Raw genomic sequence first — 14,387 nt, forward strand, 5'->3', positions numbered from 1 at the left:
CTCAGCTATTACTTTACTTTTTCCAGTACCAGTTGCTTCCATGCTGTTCTACTAGACCCAATTTCTTTTTTCTTTTTTTTTTTTGTGAGGAAGATCAGCCCTGAGCTAACATCCGTGCTAATCCTCCTCTTTTTGCTGAGGAAGACCAGCTCTGAGCTAACATCTATTGCCAATCCTCCTCCTTTTTTTTCCCCAAAGCCCCAGTAGATAGTTGTATGTCATAGTTGCACATCCTTCTAGTTGCTATATGTGGGATGCGGCCTCAGCATGGCCGGAGAAGCGGTGCGTCCGTGCGTGCCCAGGATCAGAACCCCGGGCCGCCAGTAGCAGAGCACGCGCACTTAACCGCTAAGCCACAGGGCCGGCCCTAGACCTGATTTCTGATGCCAGCTGGCCCTCTTCCCCTAGTACCTGCCCTCCATCTCTGGGCCGTTGACAAAGGGAGGGGCCTGTCTTCCAGGCTGATGAGTCAGTGAGGCCTTCATAAGCACTCACCTGGCTGGCTTTGCTTTCCAGGAGGAAGCTGGCTGAAGCAAGGGTGTTGGATTTTCAAATGTGTGCAGAATCTAAGATTCTGTCCAAATCAATTTTCCCATAAGAAATGGTGAAAAAGGAAGGGCTAGTATTTCAACTACACTTAGGACCATTACAATCTGTTATCCTCATGTATATTCATATACTATTAAATATACTAGGACAAGGCATGCAAATCGGTTGAATCTGGCTCATAGGTGTAATTTTCTGGCCTGAACAATTTCGTTGTTGTTGTTTACCTTTTTATTATGGAAGATTTTAAACATTTGTGAAAGTAGAATGGTATGAAATCGCCATGTAGTACCTTCAACAATTATTCATTATAGTCATTCTTTCTCATCTAAACTCCCATCCACACCCCACCCTGCGATTATTTTGAAGCAGATCCTAGACACAGCATTTCACGTGTAAATAGTCAACATATATATATATATGTCTCTCTCTCTAAAAGACAAGGACATTCTAAAAAACAAAACCACAGTATCATCCCACCTAATGGGAAGAAATTATCAAATATCTAGTGTTTAAAAATTTAAGACAATTAGAGAAATTTTATTCCCTTGCAACTTAACTGTGGAAGAAACCAATCACCGTGTTTGTTCTGCATTTCATTTTTGCCCAGATGCTGCCGATTGCATCTCTGTCGCGTTAACATGATTTGTCTCCTTTATTTCCTGTAAATTGGTACTTCCGTCTCAACTCTGGATTCTAGAGGCCTAGTTGGATGCAAGTTTTTGTTTTGACTATACCTATTGGTGGGTATTTGAGCTGTTTTCACCTTGTTATACATAATGCTGCAGCAAATAGGCTTGTGCATACTTAATGCATACTTATGTCCTGTCATATTTTTGCCAGTGTATCTTTGGGATGGATCCTCAGAAATGGGATTTCTGGGCCAAAGGATAAATATGTTTGTTACATAAATATGTAAATATATTTTTCTAGATATTGGCAAAATCCTGATAAATCTATGAATGTGCCTGTTTCCTCAGTCCCACCAACAGACTATATTGTCAACTTTTTTATTTTTGCCAGCCTGACAGGTGAGAAACAGTATCTCGGTGCCACTTCTCGTTATGAACAAGGCTGAGCATCTTCATATGGTCAAGTAGCCTGTGCAGATTTTTTTTTTTAAATAAACAATTTTAGAATAGTTTTAGGTTTAGATTTTCAGAAAAGTTGCTAATAGAGTTCCTATATACCCCACACCCAATTTCCCCAATTTGTCACAACTATGGGGCGTTTGTCACAACTAATGAAACCATATGAATACGTTATTATTAACTAAATTCCATGCTTTATTAGTTTTCATCTAATATCTCTTTTTTGTTCCAGAATCCCATCCAACTTATCACACTACATTTAGTCATCATGTCTCCTTAGCCTCCACTGGTCTGACACTTTCTCAGACTTTCCTTGTTTTTGATGACTTTGATGGTTTTGAGGGTACATTTTAGAATGTCTCTCATTTTGGGTTTATCTCATGTGTTTCTCATGGGTTTTGTAAGGAAGATCACAGAGATGAAGTGTCATTCTCAGCACGTCATATCTAGGGTGCATACTATCACCATGATTTACCACCATGTTGATGTTGACCTTGATCACCTGGCTAAGGTAGTGTTTGTCAGGTTTCTCCACTATAAAGTGACTCTTCTCCCCCGCTTTTCCATACTGTACATATGTACAGAGGTTTCAGAACTGTTAACTCTTTTGTCTTTAATCTGTCAGTCATTTACAAAAGTTAGCACCTTTTCTCCCCACTGGCCTGTGCAGTTCTATTTCCTCTTTAGATTGAAATTAGTTGTCAATGCTTTAAGATTAAGGGATCTCACAATCTGATTTCTAGCTTCTCTCAAAAAATTGGCAAATATGGAAACGTTGTCTTACATCCCCCAATGGCAATAATCAGCTGGAACTTTACATGGGAATGTCCTCCCAGTTCAATACAGTCCTCTCGCAGCCTGCTTCACTCCTTCCACTGTCGTGTCCCTGAAGGCATTTGAGTTTGCAACCCTTCATGAATGGTGGAGCAGGGAGACTGAGAATAGATGAATTACAGAAGCTTGGAAGGAACATCTGCACCAGGCGACCACTCATGGACTGTCTTCTCCAATACTGCTGGCAGCTCAGTGGCTGCCAAAATCTTCTTTGGGCTTCTACTTACTTTTTGATTCCTTAAAAATAAAATAAAAACAAGGGCCAGCACGGTAGCATAGTGGTTAAGTTTGCACGCTCTGCTTTGGGGGCCCGGGGTTCGCAGGTTCGGATCCTGGGTGCGCACCGATGCACCGCTTATCAAGCCATGCTGTGGCAGCATCCCATATAGAGAAAGATGGGCACAGATGTTAGCCCAGGGCCAACCTTCCTCAGCAAAAAGAGGATTGGCAAAGGATGTTAGCTCAGGGCTAATCTTCCTCACAGAAAAAAATAATAAATAAAACAAAAACAGCACAACTGGCTGTCATTTCCTGTAGATCTGTGTGTCGTAGTAGCCAGTTGTGGACGAACACTACTCAAAAGAAGTGACAGACCAACACATTCTAGAGGTCAAAGGCAGGACAATGCATGGTGCAATTCACTGCTCCCTAGCTTCACTAGAGTTCCGCTTGGTAGTGACTTTTGACTGCTCTGGTGGCTCTGCTAGTGTTTAAGTTAGAATCCACAGAACACTGGTGCTTGTGGCCCTGGGCAAACACATCCCACTAGAACCCAGTAGTTTCCCTCACTTCCTCCAAGCCCCTCCTCCTCACCAAGTTCATCGTTGTATCCAAGTAAACATTCCCTTTTAATACAAGAATCCTTTCACTTATTCAGCTTTTCATTGACATAAAGAACTTTTCAGTCTTCATAGAGTAGGAGGGGATATTGATTGCTTCTTCCCATTTTTTGTCAGAGGAATGTTCCTGACGGCAACTTTCTCATTTGCTGGTAATATATCTCAAAAAATTAGGCACATCTTGTCGCATAATCTTGGATTTTTAACTTCTCTAGATTTTGGCTTTCATCTTTGTAAAATGATTCAGTTAAACAAGGGTCACACAAGGTGGACACATGCATTGCATTCATGAGGTATCGATGACATTCAAAAGCAGAAGTTCCTTTATGTCTCATTTATCCTACATTCTGTCACTATCTTTATAGAACAGGTACATAAAAATCACAAGTCGCTTTTCTTTAGTACAATCTTGTTGGGAATAGCCCCAGTGGGTTTTTGTGTTCCACATAATCATGACTAAAATTTCTTGGATAAGCCAACCATGGAAATGAGACGACAATTCTGTGGAGACTTTACGACTTAGGTAAGTTCAGGTGCAAGACTCTCATCCTGCTTCCACTAGACAACGTCATGCAGGAATACAGTATCTACATTAGGGTACCTGATCCCAAACAGTTCCTTTTTGAATTAACATTTTGGTGGGTATCCCGGCTATGCCACAAAGTAATAAGATTCTTTGTAAGAACTAGTCTGAAGCAATCTGTAAGACTCACAGTAAGCAGTGAGGCCCTGCCACCATTAATAAGAGTTCTGGTTTTCAAAGCTACAGCTGTGGAGAGGATGTTCTTGACATTAACTAGGACACGCATTCCACATGCTATTTTTCAGTGGCTGGAGAGAGTTGTAGTAAGCCTTCCACTTGTTTTTCAGTCCCAGAAACAACTGTGAAAAAAGCCAAATTCCTTAAGCAGAGCAAAGCCAACTACCTGTTCCAAGGACCTAGGGTTGGACTAAGCTTCCAAGTTTTATTGTTTAACTAGAAAATGAGAGGATGGCTGTGGTAATGTGCTGATCCCCAGAATTCGATAATCTCACTTGAAACACTGTTTCACATTCAAGTTTTTTCCTCCTCTTCTAATAATGCCTCTTTAGGGAGTAAAACTCTAGTACCACTGATGTTATGCAGGAAGGTTTGTTTCACTGATTCCAAATACTAGATGCAGCTCTGCAGTCAAGGTAGCTGAAAGCCCAATTACTATAACATACTGTATGATTCCATTTATATAAAATTCAAGAAAATGCAAACTAACCTACAGTGAGAACAGATCAGTGGCTACTTGGGCATAGGGGAGGATGGGAAGAGGCATGAGGAAACTCCCTTTGGGAGTAAAGGGTATGTTCACTATCTTGCTTGTGTTAATGGTTTCACGGGTGAATTCTATGTCAAAGCTTATCAACTGTATACCTTAAATACGTGCAGCTTGTATGTCAAGTATACGTCAATATAGCTTTTTTTTTCTCTTAAGAAGATTCTCCCTGAGCTAACATCTGTTGCCAATCTTCCTCTTCTTGCTTGAGGAAGATTCACCCTGAGCCAACATCTGTGCCAATCTTCCTCTATTTTGTATGTGGGTTGCCGCCACAGCATGGCTGACCACGAGTGATGTAGGTCCACGCCCAGGAACCGAACCCAGGCCGCTGAAGTGGAGCACGCCAAACTTAACCACTAGGCCACAGGGCCAGCCCCTATATAGGTTTTTTTCTTAAAGACCAAATACTCAGTAGGTTAGGAAACAATCAATCTACATGAGTGGCCATAGTGGAAAGAATATGCCACATTTGTTTAACATGCTGAGTGACCCATTCTCTTTCCCATTGAGGCAATACGAAAGGACAAAATGTAGCATGAAAAGTTTTAGGGTGAACTAGAAGAATGAGCCACGCCCCTGAAATATGAATGGTCTGTGGCATTAAGGGCAGGGCCTGCCTCTTAAATTCCATACCCAGACGTCTATTAGATAACAACTGAGACTGCTAACTTGGGTGGTCTAGCTGTACAATTTCAGAGCTATGAGGGAGTGACAGGAAGTAAAAACAAACACTGATTAAATTTTTAAAATTTATTGTTGTTTCTTTTCTTTTTTTGTTGCTGTTGATTTGTTCTTGAGATGGCTACAACACCAGACAGAACAGTGCCCTCATATCTAATGCCTGGGCAGGGCTGCAACTCCTTTAAAACATTAAGATCTGCTTTGGTCTTCCCTTTCCCGCCTCGACCCCCACGAAGTCAAATAATTTCCACATTTCTTAGTAAAATACAGTTAGCCCTGTAAACACTTTTTACCATACTCCCACTCCTTTTTTTCTCTCTCATGTTGGTGGGTGAAAAATTAACTAAAAAAGAAAAAAAAAATCTTAAAAAAACTAAACCTTAGAATATACATTCATATCCCACTCACCCCAATTTTGGCTCTTCTCTCCAACATGGATTGGAGTAGATTTAGAGATGGACTAGGGTCAGGATTGGGATATACAAGAATTTTGGCCCTGGCAGGTCCTATTATCACTGATGTGACCATGATACAAAACAGAACAGGCTCCTTGCTTACTCCTCCTTGTCTGAACAATGCTCAAGATGGGAAGAAACAGTTGAGGAGAACGGGAGAAATTTCTAATCACTTTCATTAAAAGAGGAAGGGGAAAGGAAAGGAAGGGAGGGTGAGAGAGGACAAAACAGAAAACCTTAAGAGATGATCTTGACTCCTTTCTTCCAACTGCAGCTATTTAATTCATTTAAATTCCCATTTTTCCTAAGTAAATGTCTTTTGTTTCACAGAAAGTTTGTACTGTTATTTCTCTGTGTGTGCACATGCGTGTTAGCATGTGTGTGTAGGTACGTGTACGTATGCGTGTGTGTCATTTGCTACCAGGCGAATGTTTCAGTTCTGGTTTCAGTTTAGTTTTCCTTTTTTATTTCCTTAAAATTATTTTTCCTTTTCGAAACAAGTTCACCAGGAAACCAGCTCCCCTCCCACCACGCCGGATAGGCCGCAGCCATCTTTTTTTAAACCGCGCTGATTTTTCCTCACACCCCAAACAGGAACTCCTCAGGATGGCCTCGGAAGGCTGGAGTCTCTCCCTGTCTGGCGGGACGCCCTGGTGGCGGTGAAGGTCCCTCTGCCACAATGGAGGTTTCTGATTGTGGGACACAGTCTGGTTTTTGTTTTCTTCCTGTCTTCTAATTAAACAAGACATTCCTGACAAAAGAGAAAAGACAGTTAATAATTGTGGTCCAGGAGATAGTGAGCATTTTATAAAGTCAACCTGAAAGCAGAAGTTTCTATACTTGCTCAGGTAGCTCATTCTGGCCTCTGCCATAAGAACTCAGTACAAAAAGGAAGAAGCTACATTTTTTATTTGTGATTCTAAGGGAGTTACCACTTTAACGAAATACTGTCTGCAGTGCTTTTCCAATTCTGAGTGTGCTGTGGAAACAGGGATGAAACGTGGGGGGTAAAGGGAGAGCCAGCAGGTACAGGCCGCCCACTCCAAACCAACCAGAAAATCTTCACCTCAGTCTGTTTCAGTATCAGGATTTCATGTAAGATTTTATTTTGAAAGAAGGCTTTGCCTACTAACAAAAGTTTAAAAACCACTGATTTAGACTCTATGGAATGGAAAGGGTTATATATGAAAGTATTAAGTAGTGGGGTTAAAATTGAGGACTCTGGTACCAGAATGTCTATATTTGAATGGTGGCTCTATCAATTACTGACCGTGACATCTAGCAAATTGTTTAACATCCTTGAACCTCAATTCCCTCATTTGTAAAATAATAGTACTTATACTATTAGCATAATAATAATAACTAATAATAATATAATTAACCCAGAATAATAATAGTAACTAACCCATAGGACTGTATGAGGATTATCTTAGTTAATACATATAAAGCACTTAGAACAGCACCTGACACACAGTAAGGGCTCCCTAAATGTTAGCTATGAACACCCACAGTTGTCCACAAACAAGCCTAAGTGTGTCAATGTGTATTACAGATACTGCAAAACCTAAGGATCCCAAATATCATTAAAGAAGTAAAGTTCAGAAATAATTTCTGGTGTGGTAAGGCCCTGCTGAACAGCACCTTCACCTGCTAGTGCATTTAATCACAGAACCCACCAGTGAGAGTGCTGCACATTCATTGAGAACTGCCTCCTGGGAGAATAAATTCTGCTTATAACATCAAAAGGTGGGCTTAGAGGAGAGTTGCCTTTCTTCTTTCAGCCAAAAAACTGGCACCCATATGCCACTACTCAAAGCTTCTTGCTTTGCTACAGATTCAGGAGACAAGAAGCACATGGAGAAAACTGACAATCAGGAGCTAGACAAAGATGCTAGCTCCTTTTTCTATATCTCCTGCCTTGGCCCAAACCTGGCATTTCAGTGTTCAAATTGTAAAAGTGACAAGAATAAGCATCTTTGCTCATTAAATCGGAAAGGTCAGTTTTAGGAGAATGGTGCCATGTATCACGGTCAACTTTAGGTCAGCCCTGTTTTCACCAAAGTAGCCAGGTTAAAAATTACTTATTTGTTTGTTACCATACACACTTACCATCCTAGAAGTGTCTGTAAGGAGACGTGGGGAGGAAATTTTTTTTGAGATAGTCTGCAACAGTAACTTTCTTATGGGGGTGAAAATGGCATCCAAAAGAAGCTGATGGGGGCTGGCCCCATGGCTTAGCGGTTAAGTGCGCACGCTCCGCTGCTGGCGGCCCGGGTTCAGATCCCGGACGCGCACTGACGCACCGCTTCTCCAGCCATGCTGAGGCCGCGTCCCACATACAGCAACTAGAAGGATGTGCAACTATGACACACAACTATCTACTGGGGCTTTGGGGGAAAAAAGGAGGAGGATTGGCAATAGATGTTAGCTCAGAGCTGGTCTTCCTCTGCAAAAAAAAGAGGAGGATTAGCATGGATGTTAGCTCAGGGCTGATCTTCCTCATAAAAAAATAAAAACAAAAACAAAAACAAAAGAAGCTGATGGTTTTCTGGCTACCTTGGCCCAAGAAAATCAGGGCCCTGCATTTTCCGCTGTTCAAAGTGTTAAACTATTCAGTCGTTCCCTGACTCTAGCTATTGTACTAGTCCCATGATGGGCATTAAAACCTATACCCATCCCTAAGCTCTCCTGACAGCCAGAGGAAAAGCTGTGAACTATATAACACTCACCTGGGTGACAGGCACAGTGCAGGAGTGTGAGCTATCGAAACAACCTGGTGAAGTCTCGCAAGGCCCAGCAAACTTGTTTACATTCCTCAGCACTAGAAAAGAAAAGGTAGGTTGGTCCCTGACTGACAAGCAAGATATAATACACTGAAAAGCAACCGCAACATAGACGTGCACTGAGAACTGTCCCAGCTCTGCTGGGAGCTTTCTCTATCATCTCTTGACTCTGTTTCTGATCTTTCTGTAACTCAAGGGTAAATATTAACTACTGTATATGAGAATAATTATAAGCTGTGTGGTCCTTAAAGAGTGGGCTTTGGAGAAAAACTGTCTAGGTTTGAATCTTGGCTTGACTGTGTCTTTGGACAAGTTAACGATCTGCCTCAGGGTCCTCATCTACTATCTCCCTCACAAAGTTCTGAGGATTAAATCAGTTCATATATGTAAAGTGCTCAGGATAACAGAGCAGTGAACAAAATAATATTCAACAAATGTAGGCTGCCACAACAACAACAACAACAACACTTGGTTGAAGTCCTTGACATAAATACAAGAAAGCCAGAACCCCAAAAGTAAAAAAACAAGCTTATTCACCACAGGCTGATAATTTTAACTCTACGAGCTAAGCTAACTGGGTACCCTGGTTTCCTCATTCGCTTCCAAAGGCAGATTTTGTTTACAAAGCCCAGTCCAGCAATTAAGTCTCTATCAGTTATTGATTTTCTAGTTGAATAGGCTGCTCAGTGTTTCCTCCTGTGGGAGGAGGAGGGAGAGGAGAGAGGAAAGGGTTAAGGCATGTAGAAAGGGAGGAGGAGGAAACAGGACTTAGTCCTCAGGCAAGCACTGAGATGCCTAGGTGGTATGAATAGCCCAATATTCATCTGATCCTATTTTTTCAAAAGGCCTCCTTCATCTAATACTGCCACCAAGAAACTAGTTGATGCCAGCTTCATTCTTTTGTGTCAGTCTTTATAACAGTTTTTGATAACTGAACATGAGGCTAAGCCAAAAACAGTGAAAAAGGAAGTACTTCCTAATATGCTCACTCTTCTGTGGTCTTTTCTTTGGCTTAGAAAAACTCAGGGACCACAGCCTAGGATTCAATGTTAGAAGAAAGCTCTCTCTCCCTCTTGTAATAGTTAAACACCAGAGGAGGAAACTGCTAATAGCGATCCAACAGAAAAGAAGGTGAAATGAGAGCTATTTCCTTAAGTGTCCACATCTAGATTTCCCCACCTATTATAAGGTCTGAAACATCATTAAGAACCTTGATTTGGACCCCAGGACTTGATTTAATAGAATATTCTAGAAACTTTCTTCTAGTCTCTCTCCATCCTAAAAATATAATGAAAATGAGGAAGGTCTTCTGGTTTTACTGGAATTCTGCTATTTGCTCTTTGTGAATTCAACATGCTTCAATAACAGCTTTACATTTCTCAGTCTATTTCCAAATCAATACTGACTGTTAAGGAGGCAGCCAGGGTGAGCGAGCCCATATCACTCATGCTCCCAATGTCATGAAGGAGGAAGAGAATAATCAAAGAGACGCCTCTGTGAAGTATGTTATTATAAGGGACTAAGATAATAAGCAACAGTTAAACTTAGAATAGCACTGGAGACTCAAAATTCTTTTGCTATCCTAAAGCCTTACATGTTTTACATTCTACCCTTCTTCAACCAGAGATCTTGGTTTAATCTGGAAGAGAAATGATAACTCTATCCTTGCCTCTTTTGTGACACATGAGAAAATGTATTGAAACCAAAATGCAAGTACAGGAGAACTGTGAGGAGACAGGGTGAAATGAGGAACGGGCCACAGTGTCTCCCATCAGCTCAGCTTCTACTCCCAATCCTGTCAGCAACTGCTCTGGTGTCAAGAGCTTCAGCCAAATGTTTAACTTAAGTGTCCTTAGTGATTAAGCCCAAAGAAATGGATTTAAAAAAAGCTCCTTAAAAGCTATAACTATTTTTTCTGTTTTCTGCCTCAGTCCTTCTGGCATTTACTATTTCCTGGTTTTTCATGTCATTTATTTATTTTAAACTGCCACTAATTTTCTAGGTTCTATTTTCTGGCTTCAGTCCCACAATCCCAATCCTTTCACCACACTTCTGAAAACTTTTATGGTCACTATTCCTCAAGCCCCGTAATCCTAGGGGTGTGCTGAGAAACGCGACCCTTTTCATCTGATGTTCTGGCAGATAATGGGGAGTAACCAAGCTCTAATGACTTGAGCAAGAAGACAGCCCCATACTGGCCTCTAATTCTGGTGTCAATGCCTCCCATGTTCAACATCTTTTGACCTTGAGATCCTCACGCAAGTGATGAGGGTCACAAAATAAACACCAAGATAGAGAAATGGGAAATGAAGGCAGGATTTCTTCTGGTCATAATTAGTAGAGTCTGGAAAGCAAGAATGATATTTTAGAATGAAAAATCCCAGCTTTCTTCAAGTTGACCAACTAAAAATGCTGGGGAATTAATTAATTACCAGTACCATTTGAAAAACAGGCTTGGACTCGCTGAAATGAAACTGAACCAGCTCACCCTCCCTGCTATGATGGCAAACAAAGCAGCATGTTGAGGCAGGAGTTACAGGACCTTAAAGCCAAAAGGGAGACTGAGTCATGCATGGAACAGAAAGTTCAAGGGCAACACACATACTAAAGAAAGAGAACTACTGAGAGGAGGTGAGCAATCTCAAACTCTTTCTCTAGCACCTCAACATTACCTTACTTCTGTTCATTTTCCACCATTATGTCACAGCCTACTACTACAGGAGGAGCTGCAAAACTTGTTTAGCAATAAGAGATCAAGTAGGTCAGGTTGGTAGCGCACTTTATTTTCCCATATCACAGGGCAAAGATCACGGATATTTTTGTTCACGGCATTGCATTATTTGAACTCCTTTTCCTTGCCCCAAGATTTTCCTTAGATTAGGGGATGTCCATGACTTTTATTTCAGACTTACTCTATTGTTCTACCTGCTATATATCAGCCTGGATGAGGGAATATAGGCTTGTTGGAGACTTATTCGAGAATGTGTGGGTGGTTGCATTAGAGCTGGCAGGACACATGCTCCAGCCAGTTTTGCAAGTATATAATGACATTCTGGTAGGTTCTTTTCCAAGGAGAAAGTTAACATTCACTGATCACCTACTACATGCCAGATCTTCTTTAGATTTCCACTTGGTAGCTCATAATAACCCTATGAGATAGGTATTACTAACACTATTTTACAGATGAATAAGCTGAAGTTCAAAGTAACAGTCAGTAAGTGGCAAGATTCAAACCAACATCCTTGACTCTAAGCCCAGTCCTCTGAGGGGTCTCCCCAGGCGCCCATTTGCTGTAAGGAAATTAGAGTCAATATGATCCTGCCCTTCTACTGACTAACACAAGATGGAATAGAGCAAAACAGAAGCACAGAGGAGCAAGTATTATATGTCTTTCCCCTGAGACAGCTTGTAGGTGGACTACCACTTCTACTGGGAAGATTCACAGTAAAAAGAAATAATTTTGTAAAGCCATCCCAGTCAATATACACCTACCTAGTAAAGGGGAAATCCCATCTTTCAGCAAAATGTGTCACGAAAGCAGTCATATGCTATTTTACAGTGATGCATGTCACTTGATCTATAGCCAAAAGTCAGTTACTTCCGGGGCATGAAGTTAAGCCACTTAGTAAGCTACAAAAAGGTTTGGGATTTTAACATGAACAAAATTATTAGAGATACTCTAGGAGATGAGAAAGTAAACCATTTTGGAAAGTGATATTAAGAAATCAATTTTCAGAAAAGATGAGCTCTTGTACCATTGCCTAAAATTTATTTTCTCTCATTTTTAAAAACTAGGTCTGGTTTTAATTATAAAAGTATACCACATGTTCATGAAAAAATGCAAATAGTAAAGGTTATGAAATGAAAAGTGTAAGTCCTGGCCCTAGTTGTCTATCTTTCCAGAAATTTACTATGCATAAAGTAGCTTGCATATATATAACATATATAATAAAACAACTTTTAAAAGTACAAGTTGGTTCATTTACAATAGCATCAAAAAGAATAAAACAAACTACAAAACATTGCTGAAAGAAAGACACCAATAGGGCCGGCCCCGTGGCTTAGCGGTTAAGTGCACACGCTCCGCTGCTGGCGGCCCGGGTTCGGATCCCGGGCGCACACCGACGCACCGCTTCTCCGGCCATGCTGAGGCCATGTCCCACATAAAGCAACTAGAAGGCTGTGCAACTATGACATACAACTATCTACTGGGGCTTTGGGGGAAAAAATAAATAAAATAAAATTAAATTAAAAAAAAAAAAAAGACACCAATAAACGGAAAGACATCTTGTGTTGATGGATTAGAAGACTTAACATTAAGATGTCAATACTATCCAAAGTGATCTACAGATTCAATGCAATCCTTATCAAAAATCTCAGAGACATTTTTTGTGGAAATAGAAAAATCTATCCTAAAATTCATATGGAATCTCAAGGGACCCCAAATAGCCAAAATAATCTGGAAAAAGAACAAAGTTAGAGGTCTCACACTTCACAATTTCAAAACTTTTAAACGCCATAGTAATCAAAATAGTATGGTACTGACATAAAGACAGACACATAGACCAATGGAACAGAGGGCTCAGAAATAAATCCCTTGTATATATGGTCAAATGATTTTCAGTAAGGGTGCCAAGAACATTCAACAGGGAAAAGGACAGTGCTGGGAAAACTGGATACCCACAAGCAAAAGAATGAAATTTGGACCCTGAACATACACCATATACAAAAATTATCTCAAAATGGATCAAAGACCTAAATATAAGACCTAAAGCTATAAAACTCTTAGAAGAAAACAGGGGGAAACCTTCATGATATTAGATTCAGTAATGATTTCTTGGACATGACACAAAGAACAGGCAACAAAAGTAAAAACAGATACGGAGAAATTAGAATCTTGTGCACTGTTGGTGGGAATGTAAAATGGTACAGGTGCTATGGAAAACAGTATGGAGGTTCCTCAAAAAGTTAAACATAGAATTCCATATAATCCAGCAATTCCACTTCAGGGTATATATCCAAAAGAATTGAAAGAAGGGTCTTAAAGAGATATTTGTATACCCATATTCATAGCAGCATTATTCACAATAGCCAAGAGGTGGCAGCAACCCAAATGTCTATCAACAGGTGAATGGATAAATAAAATGTGGTATATACAAACAATGGAATGTTATTCAGTCTTAAAAATGGAAGACAATCCTTATAACATGGATGGACCCTGAGAACATTATGCTAAGGAAGTCACAAAAGGACAAATAGGGTATGATTTCACTTATATGAGGTATTTAGAGTAGTCAAACTCATAGAAATAGACAGTAGAATGATAGTTGCCAGGGGCTGGAGGGCTGGGAGAATGGGGAGTTGTTTAATAGTACAGTTTCAGTTTTGCAAGATAAAAAAGCTCTGGAGATTGACTGCGTAACAATGTTAAAGTACTTAACACTACTGAATAGTACACCTAAAAATGGTTAAGACATTAATTATCTGTGTATTTTACCACAATTAAAAATAGAAAAAAATTGTTAAGTGCAAGTTTGGTTATATTATACAGTTATTTTTCCCTTTATAATATCTTATATATTTTTCTATATCATCACATGCATTTTTTCCTTCCTTTTTAGGGCATATTTACTAATATAGACATAATTATTGAACTATTCTCTACTGATGGACAATTGGAATATTTCCAGCTTTTTCACTATTACCTACCTAGCAATACTCATTCTTAGGCCTATAAATCATTCCACAACTGTACGAATATAAGCCATTGCCTAAAATTTAGTCAAAATTCTAAAGACTCTAGATATAAAAAGGAACATCAGGGCAAGATAACATCCAGTTATAAAAT

General features: G+C 40.1%; 1 protein-coding gene across 2 annotated transcripts in view; it reads right to left on the reverse strand.

Moving 5' to 3' along the window:
- Positions 1-5,355: 5,355 nt before the first annotated feature.
- TNPO3 (transportin 3) overlaps positions 5,356-14,387 on the reverse strand; it is a 94,684-nt gene continuing 85,652 nt past the window's right edge. For both annotated transcript variants that reach the window (XM_087430485.1, XM_004418700.3), the window contains 2 exons: positions 8,486-8,577; positions 5,356-6,507 (listed from right to left, as the gene is read on the reverse strand). In XM_087430485.1, the coding sequence (XP_087286611.1) occupies positions 8,517-8,577 (61 nt within the window). In that variant the 3' untranslated portion in view covers positions 5,356-6,507; positions 8,486-8,516. The remainder of the gene's footprint in view (positions 6,508-8,485; positions 8,578-14,387) is intronic.

The sequence above is a fragment of the Ceratotherium simum genome, chromosome 1, assembly GCF_057802395.1.
Source record: "Ceratotherium simum simum isolate JZ-2026a chromosome 1, ASM5780239v1, whole genome shotgun sequence".
NCBI classification, from domain to species: Eukaryota; Metazoa; Chordata; class Mammalia; order Perissodactyla; family Rhinocerotidae; genus Ceratotherium; species Ceratotherium simum.